General features: G+C 34.8%; 1 protein-coding gene across 3 annotated transcripts in view; it reads left to right on the top strand.

Moving 5' to 3' along the window:
- The window catches only part of ANLN (anillin, actin binding protein), a 56,716-nt gene that overhangs the window by 22,298 nt on the left and 7,746 nt on the right, over positions 1–26,672 (top strand). The window contains exons 8-22 of one of the 3 annotated variants that reach the window (XM_069461592.1): positions 1,442–1,565; positions 5,461–5,571; positions 6,287–6,522; positions 7,311–7,459; positions 7,761–7,908; positions 8,570–8,705; positions 9,349–9,531; positions 10,615–10,741; positions 11,666–11,714; positions 11,803–11,859; positions 12,459–12,497; positions 12,710–12,731; positions 14,047–14,159; positions 20,928–21,014; positions 25,764–25,871. In XM_069461592.1, coding sequence (XP_069317693.1) covers positions 1,442–1,565; positions 5,461–5,571; positions 6,287–6,522; positions 7,311–7,459; positions 7,761–7,908; positions 8,570–8,705; positions 9,349–9,531; positions 10,615–10,741; positions 11,666–11,714; positions 11,803–11,859; positions 12,459–12,497; positions 12,710–12,731; positions 14,047–14,159; positions 20,928–21,014; positions 25,764–25,871 — 1,689 coding nt within the window. The remainder of the gene's footprint in view (positions 1–1,441; positions 1,566–5,460; positions 5,572–6,286; positions 6,523–7,310; positions 7,460–7,760; positions 7,909–8,569; positions 8,706–9,348; positions 9,532–10,614; positions 10,742–11,665; positions 11,715–11,802; positions 11,860–12,458; positions 12,498–12,709; positions 12,732–14,046; positions 14,160–20,927; positions 21,015–25,763; positions 25,872–26,672) is intronic. The other 2 variants (XM_069461594.1, XM_069461593.1) reach the window with 2 other exon arrangements.

Here is a 26,672-nt window from a genome sequence, read left to right as displayed (position 1 = left end):
CAAGTTTGTCAATGATCTTCAGTGATCATTTTCAATTAACTTGACCTGTTAGCAGCATTTGACATTGTTGGTCACTCCTTTTGAAGTACCTTTTTCACTTAAGTTTGCCACTATATCATGGGCTCGTGGTTTTCCTCCTATGTCTCTGGAGAGTTTAGGGCAGTGGTTCTTAAAATATTTTATATTAAATAATTTCTAGAATGGTACTGCTGGTAAATGGTGAAACCAGGGGTTCTAGCCAGACTTCTGACACCAGAGCCTTGTCCTTTAACCACCATAATTAGTCTTGGGTAGTGATCCACAGTAAAAGGACGTGGAGCATAGTGAGTTTATTTGGCCTTATATTTTCAAAGCTATGAGTTAAGCCTTTGAAAGTGAGTAAAGTTGCTTTCCATTACCACCATAGTTATTTGTTTATTTACTCAACAAATGTTTGTTTATTGTATACAGAGCACATAAGCTTTTTACTCTAGGTACTCTCAGTCCATTCTTCTCACTTCTGAAATGCATTTGCCCTGTCTTACTCTTTTCCTCCTCAAACTTCTTGCCCACCCTTAAAATAGTCAGAAGCATAGCATTTAATAGTTTACTTTGTTTTTATGCATCAAAAGCTTCTGACCTGAGAGATAATGTCTAGAATTAGTTTGGAACAAGAATACCTGGGTTTGTATACTGTCTCTGCCAGTTTCTAACTGCGTGTCCAACTTTGTTAACTCTTTTCTGTGTGTCAGTTTTCTCATCTGTGAAATGGAGATACTAGTACCTAACTTAGGGTTATTGGGAGGATTAGTTGAGGCAGTAGATGTAAAGTGTTTAGAAAGGTGGCCGGCACATATTAAGCTCTATGTAAGTATTAGCTGCTGTTATTATTTTTGCTCTTATTTGATTATTTCTACTATTGCTTTAGTCATAAAGTCTTTAAACAAATAAAGAACAACTGAATGTTTCCCTTCCATATCCTTGGTAATGAATAAAAAGACTCAGACTCGGGGAATTTTTTTTCTTCTTCTTTCTTTACCTTCTGATCTGTTTTTGTCGCTTTGTTTTCTCTGGATTTTACCCTCTGAGTAACTGATAATTAAGTGGAATCTTGATATGGGAACTGTCACCAGGTTTTATAGGTGTGGATTGAGATAAGTGTCACAGGGGAGTTATTTTTCCCTTTGTGTGGCTTTCACTTTAATTGGTTTATTTAAAACTCAGCTTTAATGGTAATTTTCATTATCTCTTACCACTGGGAATTACCAAGAATATGAACTAGCTCTGAGGGCTTGTTTTGTTGTAAATGAGTCTGGGTCCATTCACATACATCGTCTCTTTTGTTCTGAGGAAACTTATATAGAATAATATTTAATAATGATCTTGTTCCATTTAATAACATAAAAAGATAAAATCTATAGTTTTGAGAAATAAAATTTACTTCTTCACTTGCTTTCTGCAGGAAATTCACTGTCAGAACACCCCCCTCAAAAAACAAGTTGTTTCAAGTACTCAGTCACTTCCAATAACAGAAAAGGTGACAGAAAATCAGACACCAACAAAAGCTTCCAGTGCAGAACCTACAGGTCAGTGCTTTATATTTCTACTTCACTTACAATGGAGCTTTCTACACAATGAGTGCATTGCGCACCGTTTGGGGAGTGGTAACACTTGAAGGTGCTGACTCGGGAAAGGGGGGGTGGGGAAAAAATATGAAACTATTGTTTTTAACTTGCACTGTTCACTTAATAATTTATCATGAATATTTCCCAAAAAAAAAAAAAATAAAAAAAAAAATAAAATCAGAAACTACAGGCCAAAAAAAAAACAAAAAAACAAAAAACAATGGAGCTTTCAGTTTGCCATAGATTTGGAAATTGAATTGGAAAGCAGTTATGCTGCTCTGGTGTAAAAAGACAGATCCATTTCTTCATTTCCGCTCACTTTTTAATTTCTAACCATGCAATGTGCTTCTTCCTTAGTTCTCTTTCCAGAGTTAGAACTCATATACTCTTGATAATGGTATAATTACTATAACTTTTTTGGTGAAAGTTCAGTATTATCTATTGAATTGTAAAGTGTGCATGCTCTTTAATTCAGCTTTTCTGCAAGTGTTTCTATGAATTCCTGAGCTGGTATGTGGAGTTATATGTACAAAGGGATGCACTGTGGCACCATTCGTAATAGTAATATGATTTAAATGGCCTAACTACCCATCAGTGGAAAACTGTTTATTTTATTCTTTTCTATCTTGGTCCAATACCCTTAGAAGACTGTTTAAATGAATTGTGCCAAATCCATGTAATCAAATATTATGCAGTTGCCTAAAAGAATAAGGTAGCTTTGTAATGACATTTAATATGTCACAGACACTTTTAAAAAATTCATTTTATTTTAAACAATTATGATACATAAAATTACTTGTAATTTACCATCTTAACCATTTTTTTTTTTTTTTTTTTTTTTTTTTTGAGACAGAATCTCACTCTGTTGCCCAGGCTAGAGTGAGTGCCGTGGCGTCAGCCTAGCTCACAGCAACCTCAAACTCCTGAGCTCAAGCGATCCTCCTGTCTCAGCCTCCCGAGTAGCTGGGACTACAGGCATGTGCCACCATGCCCGGCTAATTTTTTTCTATATATATATTTTAGCTGTCCATATAATTTCTTTCTATTTTTAGTAGAGATGGGGTCTCGCTCTTGCTCAGGCTGGTCTCGAACTCCTGAGCTCAAAGGATCCGCCCACCTCGGCCTCCCAGAGTGCTAGGATTACAGGCGTGAGCCACCGCGCCCGGCCTTAACCATTTTTAAGTGCATAGTTCAGTAGTGTTAAGCATATTCATATTATTGTAAAATAGACCTCCAGAACTTTTTTGTCTTGCAAAACTGAAACTCTATAACCATTACACAATAACCCCCTGTTTCTCTCTACCCTCCAGTCTCTGGTGACCACTATTATGTTCCTTATTTCTATAAAGCATTTGACTACTTTAGATACCTCATTTAAGTGGAATCATAGTATTTATCTTTTTGTGACTGGCTTATTTCACTTAACATAATGTCCTTAAGTTTCATTCATGTTGCAGCATGTGATAAGACTTCCTTCTTCTTCTTTTTTTTTTTTAATTTTTTAAAAAATATTTTTTTAGAGGTGGCATCTCGCCAGTGTTGCCCAGACTAATCTTGAACTCCTGGCCTTGAGATCCTCCACCTTAGCCTCCCAAAGTGCTGGGATTACAGGCATGAATCACCATGCCTGGCCTTCCTTCCTTTATAAGGCTGAATAATATTCCATTGAATGTATATACCACATTTTGTTTATCCAGTTTTCTGTCAACGGACACTTGGGTTGCTTCTACCTCTTGGCTATTGAGAATGGTGCTGCTCTGAATATGAGTGAACAAATATCTCTTTGATATTTTCATTCTTTTGGATAAATACCCAGAAATAGAATTGCTGGATCATATGGTATTAATAGTTCTGTTTTTAATTTTTTGAGGACTCAATCATAACTATTTGAAAGAGGTTGCGCCATTTTACATTCCTGACAAAAAGTATGTAAGTGTTCCAGTTTTTCAACTCCTCACCAACACTTATTATTTTCTGGTTTTTGTTTGTTTGTTTTGTAGTAGCCATCGTAATAGATACGAGGTTATATCTCATTGTGGCTATTATTTATATTTCTCTGATGAGTGATGTTGAGCATTTTTTATATGCTTTTTGGCCGTTTGTTTGTTATCTCTGGAAAAATGTCTCAAGTCCTTTGTCTGTCTTTTAATCAGGTTATTTTTTTGTTGTTGAATCGTAGGAGTTCTTATATATTATAGATATTAACCCTTTATCAGATACATGGCTTGCAAATATTTTCTCCGATTCCATAGGTTGTCTTTTCACTCTGTTGATTATATCCTTTGATACACAAAAGTTTTTAAGTTGGATATAGTCCTAGATGTCTATTTTTTCTTTGTTGCCTGTGCTTTTGTTGTTCTCTTTAAGAAATTATTGTGAAATCCAATGTCATGAAACTTTTCCCTTGGAGTTTTCTTCTAGGAGTTTTATAGTTTTCAGTCTTACATTAGGTCTTTTAACCTATTTTGAATTAATTTTTATGTATGGTATAAGAGAAAGGTCCAACTTCATTGTTTTGCATTTTAATAACCAGTTTTCACAGCACTGCTTGTTGAAAAGATTGCCTTTTTCTCATTGAATTTGTTGGTGCCCTTGTCAAAGATCACTTGACCTTATATGTGAAGGTTTATTTCTGGACTTTCTATTTCACTGATCTATGTGTTTGCCTTTATGCCAGCACCATACTATTTTGATTATTGTAGCTTTGTAATATATTTTGAAATCAGGAAGTGTGAGTCCTCTAATTTTGTTCTTTTTCAAAATTGGTTTCACTATTGAGAGTGCCTATGAATTTTAGGATGGATTTTTTTATTTCTGAAAAGAATAGCCATTGAGATTTTGACAGGGATTGCATTGAATATGTAGATCACTTGGGTAATATGGACATCTTAATATTGTCTTCTAATCCATGAACATGGGATGTCTTTCTACCTATTTGTGTCTTCTTTAATTTTTTTTAGCAATGCTTTGTAGTTTTCTGGGTACCAGTCTTTCACCTCCTTGGTTAGGTTTTTTCCTAAGTATTTTATTCTTTTTGGTGCTCTTGCGAATGGAATTGTTTTTGTAATTTCCTTTTCAGATTGTTCATTGTTAGTGTGTAGAAACTCAACTAATCTTTGTGTGTTGATTTTGTATTCTGCAACTTTGCTGAATTTGTTTATTAATTCTAACAGACTTTTTTGTGGAATCTTAAGGATTTTCTACATATCAGATCATGTGATCTGTAAACAGAGATAATTTTACTTCTTCTTTTCTGATTTGGGTGCCTTTTATTTCTTTTTCTTGCCTAATTTCTCTGGTTAGGACATCCAATTCCATATTGTGTAGAAGTAGTAAAAACGGGCATCCTTGTCTTTTTCTGATCTTAGAGGAAAAGCTTTCAATCTTTTGCCATTGGGCATAATGTTAGCTGGAGGGCTTTTCATATATGGCCTGTGTTATGTTGGGGTACTTTCCTTCTACTCCAAGTTTTTGAGTGATTTTACTGACGCTTTTTTTTCTAAAGTGAAAAACAAATTACAGAGCAGTCTATACAGTATGATCACAAAACAAAATGTATATACATATACATACATGGGGGAAAACTGGAAAAACAAACAATAAGTTGGTATTATTGCTGTCCCCTTTCTCTCTTAGTGGGGAGGAAGAGAGAGGTGGGAAGATTAAGAGAGAACAGGTGTTTTTCTTAACTTTAATCTCTTAACAGGAGAGTCTCTACTTTGTGTTTATCTATATTTAAGTATTTTAAAATAAATGCATAGTTTTATAATCAGAAAAAAGGATACATAAGATTCCTTAACTAGAAAATCATAGGTTCTTATATATATTAACATGGTCTTTCTTAAAAATTTTTTAGGTTTCACTGAATGCAAAATGACGAAATCTAGCCCTTTCAAAATAACATTGTTTTTAGAAGAGGAAAAGTCCTTAAAATTAACGTCTGACCCGAAGATTGAACAGCAGATTGGTTGGTTTTTATTCTTATTTCTTTAACTCTGTACACATTATAAGAAGGATATATAGAAGCACATATTCAAATTTATAGTGTCTTGTGATTTTATAATACTCTCTCTCTCTCTCTTTTTTTTTTTTTTTACCAGAATATACTCTTGCTCCCACAGAGATGTGATGCTGTTAACAGTTTCTGTTAGGTCACAGGCACCTGTGAGACTTTGGTTAAGATTCTCGCTGACTTTTACAGGGAGAGGAAAGGTGCTGTCCTCCCACATTCTACATATGCTCGTGGAGGGGTTAGCAGCCCCTGAAGCTTATTAGTGAACCCTGCCCTAAGTGACATTAATATTTTCCTATTATTGGCTGTTGTGTGAAAGGGTAGCTCTCAACAGTAGAAAAAGCATCATTTGAAAGAACATTTTTTAAAAGTCTGAAGCTTTTGGCTCTTATCCTGCAATTTGAATTCTTACTTAAACCCAAAGCATTGAATCAGCTTTTAATAGACATAACCTTAATTTTTTAGAAAATGTTACTGAAACTTTGAAAATTATCTTGGTTTCGTATATTAGTAGTGTTTTCTTATTTGTTTTGTTTAAGAGGTGCTTTTTTATAATGCTTCCCCCTTGTTTATTTAGTAAGCATATGAATATTAGATCTTCTTTGTTATGCCTTTAATTCTTAAAATGGTCTGATGAATCACAGTATCCACCTATTAAAATGTTTTTCAGAAGTGGTACGTGAAATTGAGATGAGTGTGGATGATGATGATATCAATAGTTCGAAAGTAATTAATGACATCTTCAGTGATGTCCTAGAGGAAGGTGAACTAGACATGGAAAAGAGCCAAGAGGAGATGGATCAAGCAGAAGCAGAAAGCAGTGAAGACCAGGAAGATGCTTTGAACATCTCCTCAATGTCTTTACTTGCTCCATTGGCACAGACAGTTGGTGTGGTAAGTCCAGAGGTAAGAAAAGACTAAATGTATGTGACAACTAGAAATGTCTTAACAAACAAACAAAGAGTAAATGTAAACAGGTGCCATGACATAAATAAACTAAGTAGTATTGGGATCCCCCTCCCTAACCCCTCCCCTTTTTATTGGCAGATGGGCATTTGGCACTCTGTAGTCAGGGGTATTTTACAAACCTGATGTCAGTTCTCTTAAAAGAGAGCTTAAAACTCCTCAGTGGGTTTTTTTTTTTTTTTTTTTTTTTTTTGACATTAGATAAAATGGTAACATGGCTTAAAAGGCCAGACATTTGGACTCAAATTTTGGCTGTGCCATTTACTGACTGTTTATTAGTCAGGTTATTTGATCTTTCTATGCCACAGTTCCTTCATCTGTTAAAAGAGGTTATTAATTGTACCTGTAACATGGGGTTGATGTAAATATGAAGTCATGTTAGTGTTTAGCACCAGATATACGTAACTAACATTTATTGAGAGTTAACTACAGTTATTAGTAGCTATTACCCTAAATTGAATAACTGCAGCTCTGGAGAGTGATTCAATTAGAAATATTTTTTAAAGGTGGGTAAGTTTCAGCTGTCTTTGTACTTTTATTTATTCACTTACAAAATAAGTTTGAAACTTATTTTAGTTTGCTTTGTTTTTATGATGAATCAATCAACAATTGGATGTTTATTTCCTAATAATGGAGAAGAATTCATTTTTTTTCTCAAATTAATTATTCTTTGGAATCAATGTTAATTATCCATAAAATCTGCTAATACCTGTTGTGTTTTCCTACAGAGTTTAGTTTCCTCGCCTAAGTTGGAATTGAAAGACACCAGCAGCATAAGTGATGAAAGTCCAAAACCAGGAAAATTCCAAAGAACCCGTGTTCCTCGAGCTGAGTCTGGTGATAGCATTGGTTCTGAAGATCGTGATCTTCTATATAGGTTAGAACTTTTCTGGAAGGCATTAACTCACTAAGGATCCAGAACTTTTCTGGAAGGCATTCACTCACTAACTGACATAAGTTGTGTTACAACTTGTAACTATAGTATTATTAATAACTCATCTGTATAAAAGTTTGGAATAAGTTTGTCAGCCTCTCTTTTACCAAGTAGCATTTCCATCCTGGTGAAATATTCTGTTGTTATGTTCAGTATCAGTATCAAATTCTGCTGATATGTTCAATAGAGGTTAGTGCTCTATGTGTTGCTGGATTTCTAATAGAGTTTAACTTATCTCCTGAAGCATTGATGCATATAGATCTCAAAGATTCAAAGAAACAGAACGCCCATCAATAAAGCAGGTGATTGTTCGGAAGGAAGATGTTACTTCAAAATTGGATGAAAAAAAGAATGCTTTTCCTTGTCAAGTTAATATCAAACAGAAAATACAGGTATGCACTTCTGTGGAAAGAGGATTTGGAATGTTTCTTGCACTATATTGTGAGCTCTGTGAGGACAAGGGCCCAGCCTTATTTATCCCTGAACCCTGAGTAAATAGAGAGGTGTCTGGCATATGGAAGCTCAGTAAATCACTCCTGAGTTCAGTTCTGGAAAGGCTCTCTTTTCTGGAAAAGTTGGAAGCTTATTTGATATTGCTGAAATATTTATTTTTAAATGTGTTTGTCATAAATATCCTTAAAGTATAACTATTAACTGAATGATGGTGTAATGTGAAATTTATTGTGCTCTTCTAGGTTTTTTTTTTTATGCTAAGGAAAGCATTTTATAAAAGCAACATAATTGTAATTTAAATGAATCAGATACTTTCTAAATTTCTACTTTGTTGGACATGACCCCAGTTTTAATTTTAATAATATGAATTGGAAGTCTTTTAATAAAAAAGAATGTTTACAGTTTAATTATTACAATATGTTAAATATTTTTATTGCATAGTCTAGAAATTTGAACAGTGAGGCTCTAACATTTTGACTTTAATATCTGGAAATTTTAGAAACTGGACAATCAGATTAGTTAGAATTAAATTTTAAATAAAGTGAAAATGGTTATTTAAAATGTGTATTTTTTCCCTCCTTCTCTCATTGGTTTTACTAGGAACTCAATAATGAAATAAATTTACAACAGACAGTGATCTATCAAGCTAGCCAGGCTCTTAATTGCTGTGTTGATGAAGAGCATGGAAAAGGGTCCCTAGAAGAAGCTGAAGCAGAAAGACTTCTTCTAATTGCAAGTACGTGGGATGTATCTGAAAGAGTTCTAACAAAATTTCCAACCAGGGAAAATCCATTTGGTGTAGTATATTCAGAAATATCTAATTTTTGAGAAAGGATTTTTTTCTGATCATCTGTTTCAGTTGATCTGTTTTTTGTTTCTTGTACTTATAAGGTTGTAAAAACTCTCCATGTAAAATAAAATGTAGTTTTCAAGGTAAAAACAACTGAAATACATTTGAAGAAATGCAGTTGTGAAGAATATCCTGAGAATGAATGAATGTGTATATGCGTACACACATATACACATATATACATTCTCTCTCTCTCTCTCTCTCTCTCTCCCTATCTATAAATAGCTAAAACAACTTCTATGAATTTTGTTGTGTATGTGTGGTGACAACAGGGCCTGTTGGGGTGGGGAGATGGCCACACAAGAAAACTGACCAAAAGTTGAAGTATTAAATTATTAGGACTTGGTAAACAGATGAGCAATCAAGGTTTTACCCAACCACCTACCTCTGTTTGTATAAAGAAAGAATTATTGATTTTGTCTTGGTTTTATGTACAAGTACCACACCAGTACACTTTCTTGAATTGCCTCACATTTAGAAACAGTTGCAATTTTAATATCTGAAACATTAACTTGCATGTTTTACGTAGCTGAGAAGAGAACACTTTTGATTGATGAGTTGAATAAATTGAAGAATGAAGGACCTCAGAGGAAGAATAATGCTGGTCCCGTATCCAAAAGTGAATTTGTCCCATCCAAAGGATCAGTTACTTTGTCAGAAATTCGCTTGCCTCTAAAAGCAGACTTTGTCTGCAGTACGGTTCAGAAACCAGGTATGGTGATTTTTGTTTGTATCACTTTTAGATCATATGTTAAATTATGAACCTCACCTAGATAGGAATTGTATTATACAAGATAGGAACAAGTAATGCATGCATAAAGATACAAAGAAAAAAAGAGGTGCAAAGCTTGTATCTTGAGCCTTTGATTCCTTTTATCAAGATATGTGTATAAATTATGTTAAGTATTTAATTTTTAATGATGACTTAGTTGTGCATTGGCTGTTCCAAAAATGACATTAAAAACAAACCTGAAATGAAAAATAAAAAAGATATGTGTATAAAAAATAACTACAGGAGAATTTCATATATAGGGTTACCAATCCACACAATAATGGACATGGCTCTAACTGAAAGTAAGGCTAGTTAAATCTAATTTTGAACATAAAAGTTTTATTAAATGTTGGATATGGTTTTTAGAGGTTTCTAAAAATTGTTATCTGTGGTACATTCTCTTTGAGGAAAAGGAGAGCTAGACTTAGGTGACAAGTGAATTTCAGGTACTGGGAAAGTAAAGAATGGAGATCTTAAAGCTTGAGCATTTTTGTAGGAATAAGGTAATTTAGATTCTTCTTGCTGTTGTCTGATTTTGGTGAGACATGGGCAGAATTATATTGGTCATTAATATGTACCTTAAGATGTGTGGTCATTACAAATAGAAGAAATAGTTTATGTTTTTATTGTAATTTGTCTCTGAGTAACTTTTACAGAGATACAGTATTTTAACCTCAGTTTGAATAGCAAATTATAATTTACCTTTTTAAGGTATATTTTATTAGCTAAGAATTAAATGTCATTAGGTAAAATTCAAAGTCAGCAGAAGTTGAGAAATGTAGAGCAAATGATTTCAATTGATGTAATGGGGAGAGACCTTGGTGATGCTTATTCCAGGATTCTGGCTGTCTGCTTAAGTCTTATTTAGCTTTTTGTGTCTGAAAAGTTGATTATAGTAATTTTTAAAATAAATTTTATATAAATCAGTTGCAGTATTACTTCATTCCTTGGGTATTCCAGAATGCTGATTAGCTAAATCTGATTTTGCTTGTGCTAATTATGTAATGTGATTACTTCTTGCAGATGCAGCAAATTACTATTACTTAATTATTCTAAAAGCAGGAGCTGAAAATATGGTAGCCACACCATTAGCAAGTACTTCAAACTCTCTTAATGGTGATGCTCTGACATTCACTACTACATTTACTCTGTAAGTAAATTAGGCTCTTGATGTTTCAAATACATTTTTCTTATATTAACAGTAGAATTGATATAGTATAAGCTTACAGGTGGCACTTGTAATCTTTGAGATGCATTTTGTTCATTCTTTTTATATGGACAAATAACTCAATTTTCAATTTGTTGGTTTAACTTTTAATATGTTTCTAATCTTTTGTTGAATAGCCCATTTCTTCCATGTGGCTATAGGTATTAAATATTTTGAAGTGATATATATTAAATGTAGACCATAGGGTTTTTTTTTTTAGTTTATTGCTATTTTTTTTTTTTTTTTTAAGAGACAAGTTCTAATTCTGTTTCCTGGGTTGGAGTGCAGTGGTGTCATCATAGTCCACTGCAGCCTTAAACTTCTGAGCTCAAGTGATCCTTCTGCTTCAGCTTCCAGAGTAGCTAGGACTATAGGAACATGCCACCATGCCCACCTAAGTTTTCTTATTTTATAAAATTTTTTGTAGAGACAAAGTCTCACTATGTTGCCCAGGCTGGTCTTGAACTCTTGGGCCCAAGCAATCCTCCTGCTTCAGCCTCTCAAAAGTGCTGGGATTACAAGTGTGAGCCACCATGCCTTGCCTTAACATTCAATCTTAATGAAAAGACATTTATATTTAGTGAAACAGATTTATTTTGAAACAAAAGAGTCAAAATCCACTTTGAAAAAAATTATTAATACTTTTATTATTGAAGATGTTGAGTTATAAAATACTGAGGAAAATACTTACGACTTGTATTATAGGGAAAAAAATAGACTGTTTTTACCAATTCTTATTGTCTTTAGTTAAAGACACAGTGGATTCCTTTACTTTCAGTCTTGTAACAAACAGTATTTACGGCATCACTTTTAATGGCATAGCTTGAGGTTTTTCTCATAGTTTTATTTAATGCTTTATTTTTCCAGGCAAGATGTATCCAATGACTTTGAAATAAATATTGAAGTTTACAGCTTGGTAAGCAGTTAAAACCTTCTAAAATAATAGTATATTTTTCTTAATGATATTAGATTTTAAATTAATTATGCTTTGGGTTTATGTGTAGGTACAAAAGAAAGAGTCTTCAGGTCCTGATAAGAAGAAAAAAACATCCAAATCCAAGGTGAGAATTAAAGAAACCCAGTAAAATATTATAATCAGAAGTAATAAATATCACACCAGTTTTATGTACAATTTTTAATGTTTATTAAGTCTTTGGATCAGTTCTATGCTCTAAATTTCTAGTCACTGTGTTATGTAGGTATTAATACTAAAAGTAAACTAATAGTAGGTGATCATGATTCTAGGTATAAGCTCCTGATACACTCAGGCTAGGTAATACTATTTTCTCTGCATTTACTTGACACAAATTTTATAACTGGTTAAGACTTTTCTCAAGGCTTTTCTTTGAACTCTTATCTCACTAAGTTCTGTAAACCAGTACAGAATTACATGGTCACTGTGCAGGTGTAAGGAATAGAAGCTCTAGCTTGCTGTCCAACCTTCCCAGTCTTTGCTCTTTTGTTCTTTTCCTAAGTCATCATTTAAAACAATTGTTTTTCTAACAAAAAAAGAATAACAGTATGAGAAAGCCAAGGACTCAAGGATAAGGTTTTCATATTTAAGAATTATTTTCTATGTAGGAATATCTCAAGGTTGGTTAATTTTAAAATCTAGATCATAATGTTTAATAGAAATATACTAATCTATCATTTCTTCTAGGCTATTACTCCAAAGCGACTCCTCACATCTATGAGCACAGTAAGTAGAATTTTTAAGAAATTAAGCTTTCTTGAGAAATCTTCATCTTACACATACAATTTTAAATTGGTTGACCATTTCTAAACCGTTGGCACTATGGAAATTTTGAAAAATTTAAAATTTTTAAAATTTAAAAAAGTTTTGTATTTAATATTTAAATCATTGTATCAAATAAAAGAAATAACTTATGTTTCTTTTTCACACCTTTTTAGAAAAGCAGTATTCATTCTTCAGGTGAGTCAATCTTGAACTACTTAAAACTTTAGAAGTAAAGAACTAAGTAATTGCATATATATATGCCATCTTGATTTATGAGTGTTTACCTTGGTCTCTTATGGGATAATATTTTTTGTATGGATTTTTTAATAACATATAAGATTACTGGCCAGCATAGCATGTAATCTCATTGCATCTTCATCAGGCACCACCATGGACTACCAATCATTACATCATTCAGGCTCTAGTAGTCAGTATACATATGATCCCTGGTCACTTGACAATGGCAGCAGGTAGCATACGCTTCACCTCCACTTCTCTTGTTCTATAGATTTGTTTTGTGCTATCTGCACTGTGGAGTTTACTTCCTTTAACTTTACTGATCATAACTGGCACTATATTATGTCAGAAGAGCAGCATCTTTCTAGTTCACTAGGAACTAGAGTGCCAGTGAGCCAGGAAAAAGGCCTTCTCTGGAATGGCATTTGGCCTGTGTTTTCCAAAGGGAATTAGGTTGGAGCTGGTTGCCCTTACCGCTTTTTGGGCTATTGGTCTTTTTCTTCTCTGTAGCGTAAGAGAGTTACTAAGAAGACCTGTGCAGAGATAGTCTCTGCTGCTAATTATGTCATGCTGGACTGTAACTAGGAATGAATTCTTTTTTTTTTTTTTTTTTTTTTTTTTTTTGAGACAGAGTCTCGCTTTGTTGCCTGGGCTAGAGTGAGTGCCGTGGCGTCAGCCTAGCTCACAGCAACCTCAAACTCCTGAGCTCAAGCGATCCTACTGTCTCAGCCTCCCAAGTAGCTGGGACTACAGGCATGCACCACCATGCCCGGCTAATTTTTTCTCTCTATATATATTTTTTAGCTGTCCATATAATTTCTTTCTATTTTTAGTAGAGATGGGGTCTCGCTCTTGCTCAGGCTGGTCTCGAACTCCTGAGCTCAAACGATCCGCCCACCTCGGCCTCCCAGAGTGCTAGGATTACAGGCGTGAGCCACCGCGCCCGGCCAGGAATGAATTCTTGTCCATATTTTTTATGGAGAAGTTGCTTTTTATGTACACATTTTTAGGTCTGTGACTTTGAAAATTCATTCATCCCAAATGTTAAGGAGTGCCTATACATCAAATTAAAGTACAAAATAACTTAATAGTTTTCTTTCATTAGGACATATGTTGATGTTTTGTTTTCTTCCATATTTAAAGATGGAGGAAAATGAAGCAGGCCCTTTTTCTGTGGCAATTTAATTTCATCCTATTAGGGTGGGGTGAGGAATCACTGTTTACATTTAGAAAAGTCACTCTGAACTAAACTTTACTTCCTCTTTCTTCACAGTTATGGCCAGTCCAGGAGGTCTCAATGCTGTGCGTACCAGCAGCTTTGCCCTTGTTGGATCTTACACACTGTCGTTATCTTCAGTAGGAAACACTAAGTTTGCTCTGGACAAGGTAATCCAACTTTATTTGTAAGGTGTGGTTTTTTTTGTTTGTTTGTTTTTTTAATTTCAAAAAAATTAACAGAAATGCTGCAATGCTTTCAAGTATTTGGAATCTTTGGCTGAAAATGTACATTCTTAGAATTGTGCATTTTAATTAGGTATGGGTGTACCTAAATGATATATTTTTTGATGTTGGAAGTATTTCTCCCTTGTCTCTTAATAGTAGTGTATGCTGGCTTATTCAAAGTGTCACTTCTTACTAAAGAAGTATTACTTCTTGCGTTCAGATATAAAGTTTATAGTTTTAAAACATAATATCTTACCTATTTAACTGATATTTTGAAATAAGCAATATTTTATGGATTTGGTTTTGACAAGATAGAGAAAGATAATCTCTTAGGTACTTATAAAGTACCTATAAATCTAAGGGATTTTTGCCATATTTCCCTTTCCAGTTAGAAGCTTCAGAATTCAAATCTGTGTTTTATCACCCTTGAGTGCTTTCTCATCATAATGTGATACAACTAACCTTTTAATATCTAACAAGATCATTTTAAAGAATGAGAGAACTAGAAGCAAACTATTCCTTGGGTTGACTGCTGCTATATAATACAGTGATATTTAATATTATTATAGGATATTTCTGTAGTCAGAATATTGAGATGAAGAAGTATAGGAGTATTAGAAGGCCTGATTCCTGTGTTCGCCCTGCTAATAATTTATTCTTTTACATTGAACAAAGTCACTTCATTTCTCTGGGGTTTTATTTTCCCCTGTATAGAATATTAGTTTAGCTTAAAACAATCTAACTTTAAAATTCTATGAATTTTTTTTTTTTTTTAGTTGATGGACCAAAAGCAGACCTATATATGAAATTTTGATTCCCTATTGATGTACAAATGTATTTTAACATGTTAATTTTTAAAAATTTATGTAACTTTTTATTTAGTAATTCAGCTAGCTTAACAAATCGAGTGATCCTGAGTTTTTTTTTTTCTCTGTCTTTATTTTGTTTGTTTTAGATAAATTTTGATGTAAAAGCGCAAGAGCTACTGGGCTATATGTTCCGAGAAAAGGTTGCCATATTTTCTTTGCTTGAAACTAATGAGCTTAAAAATCAATCCTTAATTTTTGATCTACGTGTGTTAGTTTCACTAACAACTCTGTCTTTTTGTTTATTTTGAATAATTAAGGACATTATGTACATTCTTTCTTGAAACTCTTAGAGATGGGCATCTTTTTCTCTACTCTCATACTTTAAAATCTGCTTTGAAAGTTCTCTATTTTTTTTCCATGCATGTTTGGTATTTGGGTGTTTTTCTATATTTCTTCTGTTTCATAGTTCTTTAAAATTCTATATTCACTCAGTATTGATTTTCTTAAGCACCAGTTAGAATACCAAATTAGTAACTATATTTAAAATTAAAAAATATTTAATATTTTTGACCCCCCGCCCATGTACTGAAAGAGCTTTTGGTGTTGTTTTAAATAAAATTAGAAAACTTTTATGGTCTTGTTTAGCTAATAGGTGCATTGCTATATAGATGATTCTTTGCTTATTAATTTTGAAATTAAAATGCATGTGACACTAAAATACTGAATATAATCATATTTTAGAAAAGTTTACATTTTTAATATTCTTGTAAAGATCAATTGCGAAGATTCTGTGGGTTAAAAGAAATGCTCATTAGCAAAATACTGGATGATATTTTTTCATTTTATTTTAAATTCTTTCTTTCTTTTTTTTTTTTTTTTGAGACAGAGTCTCGCTTTGTTGCCTGGGCTAGAGTGAGTGCCGTGGCGTCAGCCTAGCTCACAGCAACCTCAAACTCCTGGGCTTAAGCGATCATGTGCCACCATTCCCCGCTAATTTTTTCTATATATATTTTTAGTTGGCCAGATAATTTCTTTCTATTTTTAGTAGTGACGGGATCTCGCTCATGCTCAGGCTGGTCTTGAACTCCTGACCTGGAGCGATCCACCCGCCTCAGCCTCCCAGAGTGCTGGGATTACAGGCGTGAGCCACCGCGCCCGGCCTATTTTAAATTCTTAAAACAAGATTCGCAACTTAGATAAATATAGGAATTGGGGTTTTTGTGAACTGTATTTCTTACTCAGTATTGTCTCAAAGCCAGTTTCTACGTGTGTAAGAGATTTCGTTAATCTCTAAAATGAAAGAGATTTCAGTGGCATATCTTAAATATGGACTGTTCTTTTGAAAAATTTGTTGACTTCCATTTTAATTCAAAATGTCACACTTACAAATTAAAATTAAATTATATTTCCATTCTCTTAACTCCTTTGAAATTGTAACAATGAATAGCCAACAACATGATTGAGTGCAAAATCAAATCACTCAATTTAATTGGTTGTGTCTTTTACATCTCTTTCTAAGTCAAATACAGTACAGTTTAGAGGTAAAATTAAGGGCAAATTTTGTGCTTTTCTGAGTGATGAGAAGAAGCAAATATTTGTTCCAATTGCTTGCAATTGATATAGGAGCATATTTAAAATAATTAGGTTTAAGTATTCTTTAAGTTGGTGGGACAAATGTGAGACTTTCTATACTCAGAATAATCCTATTTAATTGACTTTGAGAAAGTAGACAGATCTCTCATGTCCGACCAGATACTGTCAGTACAAGAGAGTGACTGTTTATTTTACTGGTGCCTTGACCAAAAAAATACAACAATCACACAGGGGTTATCTTTGGGATCCCCTTCAGAATGGGATTTCTATGGAAGTTAATCCAGTTGTTTGCTCTACAGATTTAGGCCACCACTAACAGTAGATTGCCATGTTATTTGAGGTTATACATATCTGATTTAAAGCCTGGCTTCCTGGAACTTAAATTACCAATCTCAATGATTCAGACTCTTAAACTCTTTCTTTGAATAGGGAATCCAAAACAGCCATAGTTTTATTAGACTTTTATAGATAAAGGGAGAAGAACATCAGAAAGTTCTTCTGACTTAAAGGTACCTCATAGATATTTATATCTTCTAGGAAATAGAAACGTCAATTTAAATATTATTAGGGCAAACAATTATGAAGTAAAACAAATAATTAGAATTATAGAGTTTTGGGGTTAGAGTGGTTAGGCATTCCAGCGTGCCCAAAGCTATCTAGCTTATGCCTGTTGGCCTTGTGTACTTACTTTATTTTTATTATCTAAAATTCTCTTTTTTTTAGAGATGGGCTCTTGCCTTTTTTTTAAGTGATGGGGTCTTGCTCTGTCACCTATGCTGGTGCCATCATAGTTCACCGTGGCCTCTAACTCCTGAGCTGAAGCGATCCTCCCACCTCAGCCTCCTGAGTAGTTGGGTCTACAGGCATATGCCATCACTCCCGGCTAATTTTTTTTTTTTTTTTCATTTCCTTAGAAACAGGGTCTCCCTATATTGCCCTGGCTAGTTTCAAACTCCTGGCCTCAAGCGATCTTCCCACCTCAGCCTCCTGGGTAGCTGGGACTACAGGCAAGCCATACACTTTAAATATGTTCAGTTTATTGTATACTCAATAAAGTTATAAAAATATATAGAGACTTTAAATGTAGGATTCAATGAGTTATAATAAATGTATACACCTGTATAACTATACCCAGTCAAGCTATAGAACATTTCCATCATTCCCTGTAGTCTATCCCAACCCCTAGAGGCAACCATTGTTCTCATTTCTGTCTCCATAAATTATTTTTTCTTATTCTTGAATTTTATTTAAATGGAATCGGAGAATGTGTACTTTTTGAGTCACCTTTTGCTCAACATGACATTTTTGAGATTTATTCATGTTGTTGGGTTAGTAGTTCATTGTTTTTAAAAAATTTATTGAGACAAAATTCATATAACAAATGTAATTAATTTTAAGATGAACAATTCAGTGACATTTAGTATATTCACAAAGTTGTACGACTACTACCTCTGCCTAGTTCTGAAACATTTTCATGTCTCCAAATTAAAAAGCCTTACTCATTACATCTTACCCTCCCCTAGCCTCTGGCAACCATCAATCTGTATTCTATTTCTGTGGATGTATCTATTCTGTTTCATATCAATGGAATCATCATAGAGTGTGTGACCTTTTGTATCTGTCTTCTTTTACTTAGTGTAATGTTTTGGAGGTATATCCACAATGTAGCATGTATTAGAACTTCATTTCTTTTTTATGGCCAGATAATATTCCTATTGTATGTATGTACTGTATTTCATTTATTTGTTAAGTATTTGGGTTGTTTCCACCTTTTGACTGCTGTGAATAGTGTTGCTATGAATATGTGTGTACATGTACTTGTTCGAATACCTGTTTAAAAAAAATTTTTTTTTTGAAGGCCAAAGCTAAAAGGATATGAATACCTGTTTTCAGTTCTTTTTTTTTTTTTTTTGAGACAGAGTCTTGCTCTGTTGCCCCGGCTAGAGTGCTGTGACATCAGCCTAGCTCACAGCATCCTCAAACCCTCAAACTCCTGGGCTCAAGCAATCCTACTGCCTCAGTCTCCTGAGTAGCTGGGACTACAGGCATGCGCCACCATGCCCGGCTAATTTTTTCTATATGTTTTTAGCTGTACAGATAATTTCTTTCTATTTTTAGTAGAGACGGGGTCTTGCTCGTGCTCAGGCTGGTCTCAAACTCCTGACCTCTAGCGATCCTCCCGCCTCGGCCTCTCAGAGTGCTAGGATTACAGGCGTGAGCCACGGTGCTCAGCCTCTGTTTTCAGTTCTTTAGGGGCCATACCTAGGAGTGGAATTGTGGGGTCATAGGATAATTCTGTTTAAGCTTTATAGGAACCACCAAACTATTTTGCACAGCATCTACACCGCTTGATAATCTTATCAGTAATGTGGTTCCCATTTCTCTACATCTTTGCCAATGTTTCTTTTTGAGTGTTTTGTTTGTTTGTTTTTTATTATAACCATCCTAAGCGGGTATAAAGTAATTCCTCATTGTGGGTTTAATTTGCATTTTTCGAATGAGTGTTGATGTTAAGTATCTTTTCATGTGCTAATTAGAGGATATAAATATATGTCTTCTTTGAAGAAATGTCTGTTCAAGTCCTTTTCTAAATTTTTGCTTTGGGTTGTAATTGTTTGAATTGGGTTGTTTTTTTGTTGTTGAGTTGTCAGAGTTCTTTGTATATTCTGGATACTAGATCATTATCAGATACATGATTTGCAATATTTTCTACCATTCTGTAGATTATCTTTTCACTTTCTTGATAATGTGCTTTGATGGACAAAAGTTTATAATTTTTTATAACTTTTTTATAACAGTAAATAACACATAAGATTTATCCTCTTAACAAATTTTAAGTGTACTATAAACACAATATTGTACAGCCGATCTCTAGAATTTTTTCATCTTGCATGATTAAAATTCTATACCCATGGAATAGCAACTCCTCATTTTCTTCTCACCCAGCCCCTGGCAGCTGCCATTCTACTTTCCGCCTCAATGAGTTCGGCTACCTTAAATATCTCATATATTGTTTCTCACCCTTTTGGCTAAGAGCAAGTGTAGATACCTCATGTAAATGGAATTATGCAAGATTTGTCCTTCTGTGACTGGCTTATTTCACTTAGCATAATGTCTTTAAGTTTCATTCATATTATAACATATGACAGGATTTCCTTCTTTTTTTATGACTAAATAATATTTCGTTGTATATGTGTACCACATTTTCTTGATCTGTTTATTTATTGATGAATGTTTAGGTTGTGAATAATGCTGCAATGAACACGGGAGTGCAATTGTCACTTAAAGAACCAGATTTCAATTCTTTTGGTTAAATACCTGAAAGCGGGATTGCTGGGTTATGTGGTAATTCTATTTTTATTTTTTTGAGGAACCTCTGTACTGAAGGGTTTTTAATTTTGAGGAAGTGTAATTAACCTATTCTTTTCTTATTTTACGTATGCCTTTAGTATCATATTTGAGAATCCATTGCCAAATTGATGAACATGAAGCTTTACCTCCTTTTTTCTAAGAGTTTTATAGTTCTAGCTCTCATATTTAGGTCATTATCCATTTTGACTTAATTTTTGTATACGGTGTGAGTTAGAGGTCCAGATTCTCTCTTGTGCATGTAGATATCCAGTTTTCTCAGCACTGTTGAAAAGACTGTTCTTTTCATTTAAATGGTCTTGGCATCCTTGTCAACAATTAGCCCTCAATGTATGGGTTTATTTCTGGACTCTCATTTTATTCCTTTTGTCTATATGTCTGTTCTTATGCCAGTACCACACTATTTTGATTACCAAAGTTTTATATTAAGTTTTGAAGTTGGGAGGTACGATTCTTCCAACTTTGTTCTTCTTTTTTAAGATTGATTTGGTTATTTGGGGCTTCTTTCAATTTCATATGAATTCGAGGATTGGCTTCCCCGTTTCTGCAGTTCATGGTTCTTTATTGCTGCGTGATGTTGTATTGTATGAATTTACAGGTTGGTTTATCCAGTCACCTATGGAGTATATTCTTCTGTTGGTGGAGAATGGATAAACGTGTATTCTCTTCTTAAATCTATGTTTTCTTTCTCACAAGAACTTGACTCTTAGGGCTTTTGTTTTTGTCAGGCTTTACCATGAATAAATTTATTCTTCAAAAGTATTTGTTGCTAAGGAACCAGTGGCCTTTTGGTGGCATTTTTTAAAGAATTTAAAGCATTCTTTAAAAAATGCTGTGTTTTCTTGGTGTAATATGCTCTGTTCATAGTTTATGCGTGGTTTATTAAGAAAAATCACTCTTTGAAACTGTTTTGCAAATAATTTATCCTCTATCTTTGCAGGTGCCCTTTTTATCTCCTTTAGAAGGTCATATTTATTTAAAAATAAAATGTCAAGTGAATTCCAGTGTTGAAGAAAGAGGTTTTCTAGTAAGTAACGTCACTTAATCTCTATTTTCTTTTTATGAAATGTAGACTTGGTTTCCTATGGGAATGAAATCCTATGTGATTAAACGATAAGTTGGTTCACTAAAGACTTGTTGCATATCCCATACGTGCCAATCACTGTACTGGTGTCGGAATATAATAGGCCACAAAAAATTTTTCCACTCATGAGCTTTTAGTTTAGTTGGGAGAAATGCAAATGACCAGGCAAGTACAATGCAGTACTATAAGAGGAGAAACCATGGGTGCCTAGGTGTAAATTGGTGAGATACCAGGTCTTGACTGTGGGTAGGGAGGGCTAAAGGATGCTACTAGGAGAAGTAACTTCTAGACTGCTGAGTAAGTTAGCCAGGGAGAAAGGGGAGAAGTGCTTCAAATAAGGGGAGTATGTACAGTGGCCTGCAGGGCCCTCTCCTCTCTCACTCCCACCCAAAGAAAAGAAGTATGACATACTTAGACAGTGGCAGGTATCTCAGGATAGCTGGAGCTTAGAGTGTATGCGTGTGTTTGGTGGTGGTCGGGGAGTGGTGGTGGTGAGGAGAGTGACTAGGGAGGAAAATGTGGTTAGGGGAAATGGGCCAAGTGTTAGAGTTTTTTAAAGAATTTGGACTTCACCCTGGGGCCAATGGGTGGATCTCATAGAATTCTAAGCTGAGGAAATCAACAAATTTGGGATTTAGAAAAATCATTCCGACTGACATGTGAAAATGGATTGGAGAATTACAGCCTTGAAGAACACTAGTTAGGAGACTGAGTTACTCCATGTAAGAGATGTTGGGGACTGGCAGCTGGGATGGAGAGAAGGACCTGTCATGGGGACATGGAGAAGGGAGGACGGGCAGACCTAGTGATTTGGCTCCAGGAAGTGGAAAAGCAGAAGTCAGGATGGCACCCAGATTCCTGCCGTGCACAACCTGTTGGTGGCAGGGATGCTACTGAGATAAGGGACCTTGTGGGAAGAGCAAATCATTCCCATGCTTCGGGTGGGAGCTCGTGTTATCTTCCCCCAGTATTTTATTGTGAAAAATGGCAAACATAAAGCAAGTTGATAGAATTTTACAATGAACACCCATACACCCACCATCTGGTTTTTACCTGTCATACTTTTTACTCTTCTTGCTTTATTACGTATCTACTTTTAGCCATTCTTCAACCCATTGCTCGATCTATCTTATCTTTTTGATAATTTCAAAGTATACTGTAGACATTAGGCACTTTTCCCTAAATCATAAGTGCACATCCCCTGACCTTTGACAAATGCATACACCTTGTGTAACCCAAATTTCTATTAAGATAGAACACTGCCATCATCCAGAAAGTTCTTTCATGCCCTTTCCCAGTCAATTCCCACCAGAGATGGGAAGTTTTAGTGAGTTAAGTTTTAAACAATTTGAATTATAGATGCCTAGAGACATGTTTCAAAGATCTATGTTTAGATCTAAAGCCATTTTAGATGAGGTAAAGATTTGGATATCTGTAGCATGGAAATGGTGATCAAAGCCCAGGGCAAAGGAGTGAAGCAGAACTATGAGGGTAGCAGCATTTATAGGACAAACAGGAGAGGGAAGCCCTTAGGGGGACTGCAGGGAGGGAAACGTAGAATCTAGCATCATGGTTGCCAACCAAAGAGAGCGTTAGGAGGAGTGAGTGGCCAAGTCACATCAGGCCCAGGATCTGTTATAACTGTTGGACTTATTTACCAGGTGGTCATTCCAGCCCTGGTGAGAACCAAAGCTAAATTGCAGATGGTTCCAGAGTGAGTGGGAGGTGAGGACTGAGGGCAGGAGCAACTCTTGGAAACAGTTTGGCAGCGAGAGGGGTAAAGAGAGGACAGTGTGGTACTTGCAGAAGTATGTACAGGGAAAGAAGGATTTTCTTGGCATTTTATTAAGATGGGAGAAACTTGGGTGGCTTTAAATGCAAATGGGCAGTTGCTAATAGGGCCAAAGAGGTTGAAGATGGAGGCCATGAGGAACCTGAACTAAGATTAATGGGGTAATTCATCGAGCAATGTCATGAGAGTGGGGAGAAATATGCCCAAGCCACAGTTCATGGGGTTGTTTTTATACAGAATTATACCTTTCCCATTGTCAGAGGAGAGAAGTATGTGTGTAGAATACACAGAAGATTGTGAGTGTGGTACAAGAAGTAGAGAACATCTAATCGCTTCAGTTTTGCTATGAAGCAAGAATTTGAATGACACAAGGGATGTTACAAATCAGTTTGCACCTGCTGTCAAAGGTGCAGAAAGAAGAGCTAGATTGTAAGGAAAGCCCATGTGGCCTAGTGAACTGTGGAACAGACTGCCCAAGGATACTGTTAACAAAGTTTTTTCTTCCTCTTTAGCTTTTTTCACATGTAACTCCAGCAGGTGGCACTAGACAGATATTCTTGGAAAAGCATTTTTACAAACTTCTGACTTGAAGGCAGTGTTTGCCTCTACTGATCTTTTCTTTTAATGTAAATATTTTTATATTTTATTTTAGACACCTGTAGCAACTGATAGGCTCTGTTATGGTAGCTGGTTCATTTGCACGTGATATCTGACCTATTTAATTTTTCAACTGGGCTCCTATCTAGTTAGATTCTTTACTGTGTCTTGAATCCTACAACCCATTTTTATCACATCTGCACTTATAGAAATATAGTAAGCAAGAGCTCAGGACTTGCCAACATAACTTCCTCTGCCTAAACAGTGCATTTTAATTACCTCTGCCCTCTATAAAAATAGAGGTAGTGATTGAAATGAAAGCTGCTCAATTCAGTTTCCCTTACTGATGTGCCAGGGCAGCTAGAAGGAGGGAAACGATAGCCCAAGAGACCGGTAAGTGGTTCTGAAGTGGTGCTGGCTCTGCCTCGACTGGTGAGCAGCAAGAGGTGGACATTCTAGACTGGCAGCTAGAAAGTTCCAGTTCTGCCCTGTGAGTGTGTGTCGTTTAATTTCTCTGGCCCTCAGTTTCCTCAGCTATAAAAATGAAAAGGCTATTCTTTTCTTATTCCTCCCTGATCATAGTAGCTATAATAATAGCTGGTGTTATTCTTGTCTGTCAAAATTTTCCTTGTCTATATATTACTTTTATGATATAAAAGATGAATGTAAACACAGGAGGGAGCTGGTGAGTCAATTGTTGTAACTTTTATACTTGAGATTGAAATAATAAGATTCTTTTTCATCTTCTTTGGGTGGCTGTGAGCAGTGTTGTCCAGAAAAAGTACGCTTTGGAGAGGAAAGAGGATGGACTAGGGGAGGAGAAAAAAGATGGGGCAAGAGGGAGTGTGGTTGTAGTGAGCTAAGTAAATTGAGGTTTCACTCTATCGTGGAAACGTTTCCTCTCACACAAAGTAACTTTCTTCAGTGGCCAGAGATTGCCTTCCTTATTCAAACCACCTTTTGGGAAATTCACATAAATTAGTGAATTGAGAAGACTGTGTATCGTACTATCATAGGGTTGGTGTAAGGATTAATTGAGATAATGACTGACAATTTTCAGATGTCTGCAGCATAGAGATGGTGACATACTTAGGAATGGTGCCTCACAGGAAGAACCAAATAATATTAGCTGTTTATTGCTAGCTATCACAGAAAGTTAAAGTTGTGATTTCAAGGTGGAAAAGCCCTAATGTATTCTGAAATCAAACACAAAGATGCCTTTGGATTATTGGTATCAGAAGGCAGCATAGTAGGGTCTACTGCCCGTTTTTATACACTTTTATTGGAACATAGGCTGATCTGTTTACTTACCGTCTGTGGCTTCTTTTGTGCCACAACAGCAGAGCTGAATTGTTGTGACGGAGACCATGTGGCCCACAAAGTCTGTAGTCTTTACTCTCTGGCCCTTAATAGAAAAAATTTTTCAACCCTTGATCTACAGCATTGTTATGTTTTTACCTTGCTTTGTTCTTTAACGTAAAAGCTCCTAAAGGAATTTTTTTAAATTAAAAGTGGGGACTTTCATACAGATTAGGGCTCTGTTATGACTACAACTAAAAAATAGTTGGGGTAGGGACCCAGTGTCTACTTAACACTGTTTAAGTGGAAGTGCTTCTGTAAAAAAAAACCAAATGTCATTAGCTACTTATTATGGAGTTCTGTCCATAACCAACACTACTGCTTCACCTACGTTTCGAATATAACTTGCATCCTAAGGCAGGAGCTGGCCAAACACCTGCCTGCAGAGAGGTGCTGCTTCCAGTGTGCTTGATAGTTGAGCAGCGGGCTTGGAGTCCTGATGTTTATCCCAGGAATCCATCAAGGTTTAGAATCACAAACTGCTTTTTTTCTAATCCTGTTAGAACAAGAACATTCGTTCTCTTGAATAAAAATTAAATGCCAGTCTTCCATATTAAGATAGGTTTAACTTAATATCCTATCATTGATTATTTTTATCATAATATTCTAATATCATTTTACTCTTCAACATTTGAGGCACTTCTTTTGTTTAAGGAGCCCTTGGTTAGGGACACTGCCCTTGAAAAAAATCTAAAATTAGGTAGAGATATTTATTTGGGGTTAATATATGAATGTTTTTAAATGCTTGTGGATGTTAATGTAAATCTCTGATATGAATGATCAACGATTTTCATTGCTAAGGTAAAAAACATGATAAAAATACAAATAAAATAGATTTGAGGTATGAAATATGTCAACATATGGAAGTATAACATAGAATTAGCATTTCATTGTTAGGACACTCTTCAAGTTTCTAAGGCCAGCATTTCAATTGACTTTTCCAGACCATATTTGAAGATGTTAGCGGTTTTGGTGCCTGGCATCGAAGATGGTGTGTTCTTTCTGGAAATTGTATCTCTTATTGGACTTATCCAGATGATGAAAAACGAAAGGTAATTTAAATAGTACTGGTTCATTGGTGAAAGTCCTGCTTGACTTTCATGTAGTGTTTTATGCAAGTGTTCCCTGTGACCCCTACCACCACTCACAAATTCCTCTTTGTGTGTGCTTACTAAGCCATTACAAATGTCTCTGTTACAGACCAGAGCGTGTGTATTGTATATGTGTGTGAAAATTTTATGTCCTATCCATTCCCTATGGTTTGACCACTCATAAAATACCTTAAGGTGTATATTTTCCCTTTTCTGCTAGAATGTTTCAAAATTTTTTTGTTGACATTTTCAGTTGGAAATATATTAAATCCAATTTTGTATTTTATTAGCTAGTTGACTTATCTATATCTGGGATAAAACAGCAATGGGAAATTACCTACAGGAACAATGATTTGGCTTTGTTTCTAAAATTTAATAAAAGGATTTTGTGAAGTAAAATTATCTCATTTTTAAATAAGTTAATATCATTGTCCAAGTAAGATCACTTATTATTCAAACACTGGAAAATAAAAATAACAGAATGAAAAAGGAAAATCAAATCATAACAGAGATAACTATTGTTTATGTTTTGGTTGTATATCCTTCTAAACTTTTAAAATGTATAATGTATAATAATAATTATGCATTCTTTTATGAATCTTTTTAAAACAAAAGGCAGCATGCTTTTTATAACATGATTTATACTTGATAATACATTCTGACATCTTTCCACATCAATGAAGATACATCTATAATGTTGTTTGATAGCTAAATATATTGTAATCATTAAAATTATTAGTATTTTTAAAATTTATTGTGAAA

This window comes from Eulemur rufifrons, chromosome 29 (assembly GCF_041146395.1).
Source record: "Eulemur rufifrons isolate Redbay chromosome 29, OSU_ERuf_1, whole genome shotgun sequence".
In the NCBI taxonomy this organism is placed as follows: Eukaryota; Metazoa; Chordata; class Mammalia; order Primates; family Lemuridae; genus Eulemur; species Eulemur rufifrons.
This window is presented reverse-complemented; position numbering and strand designations above follow the sequence as displayed.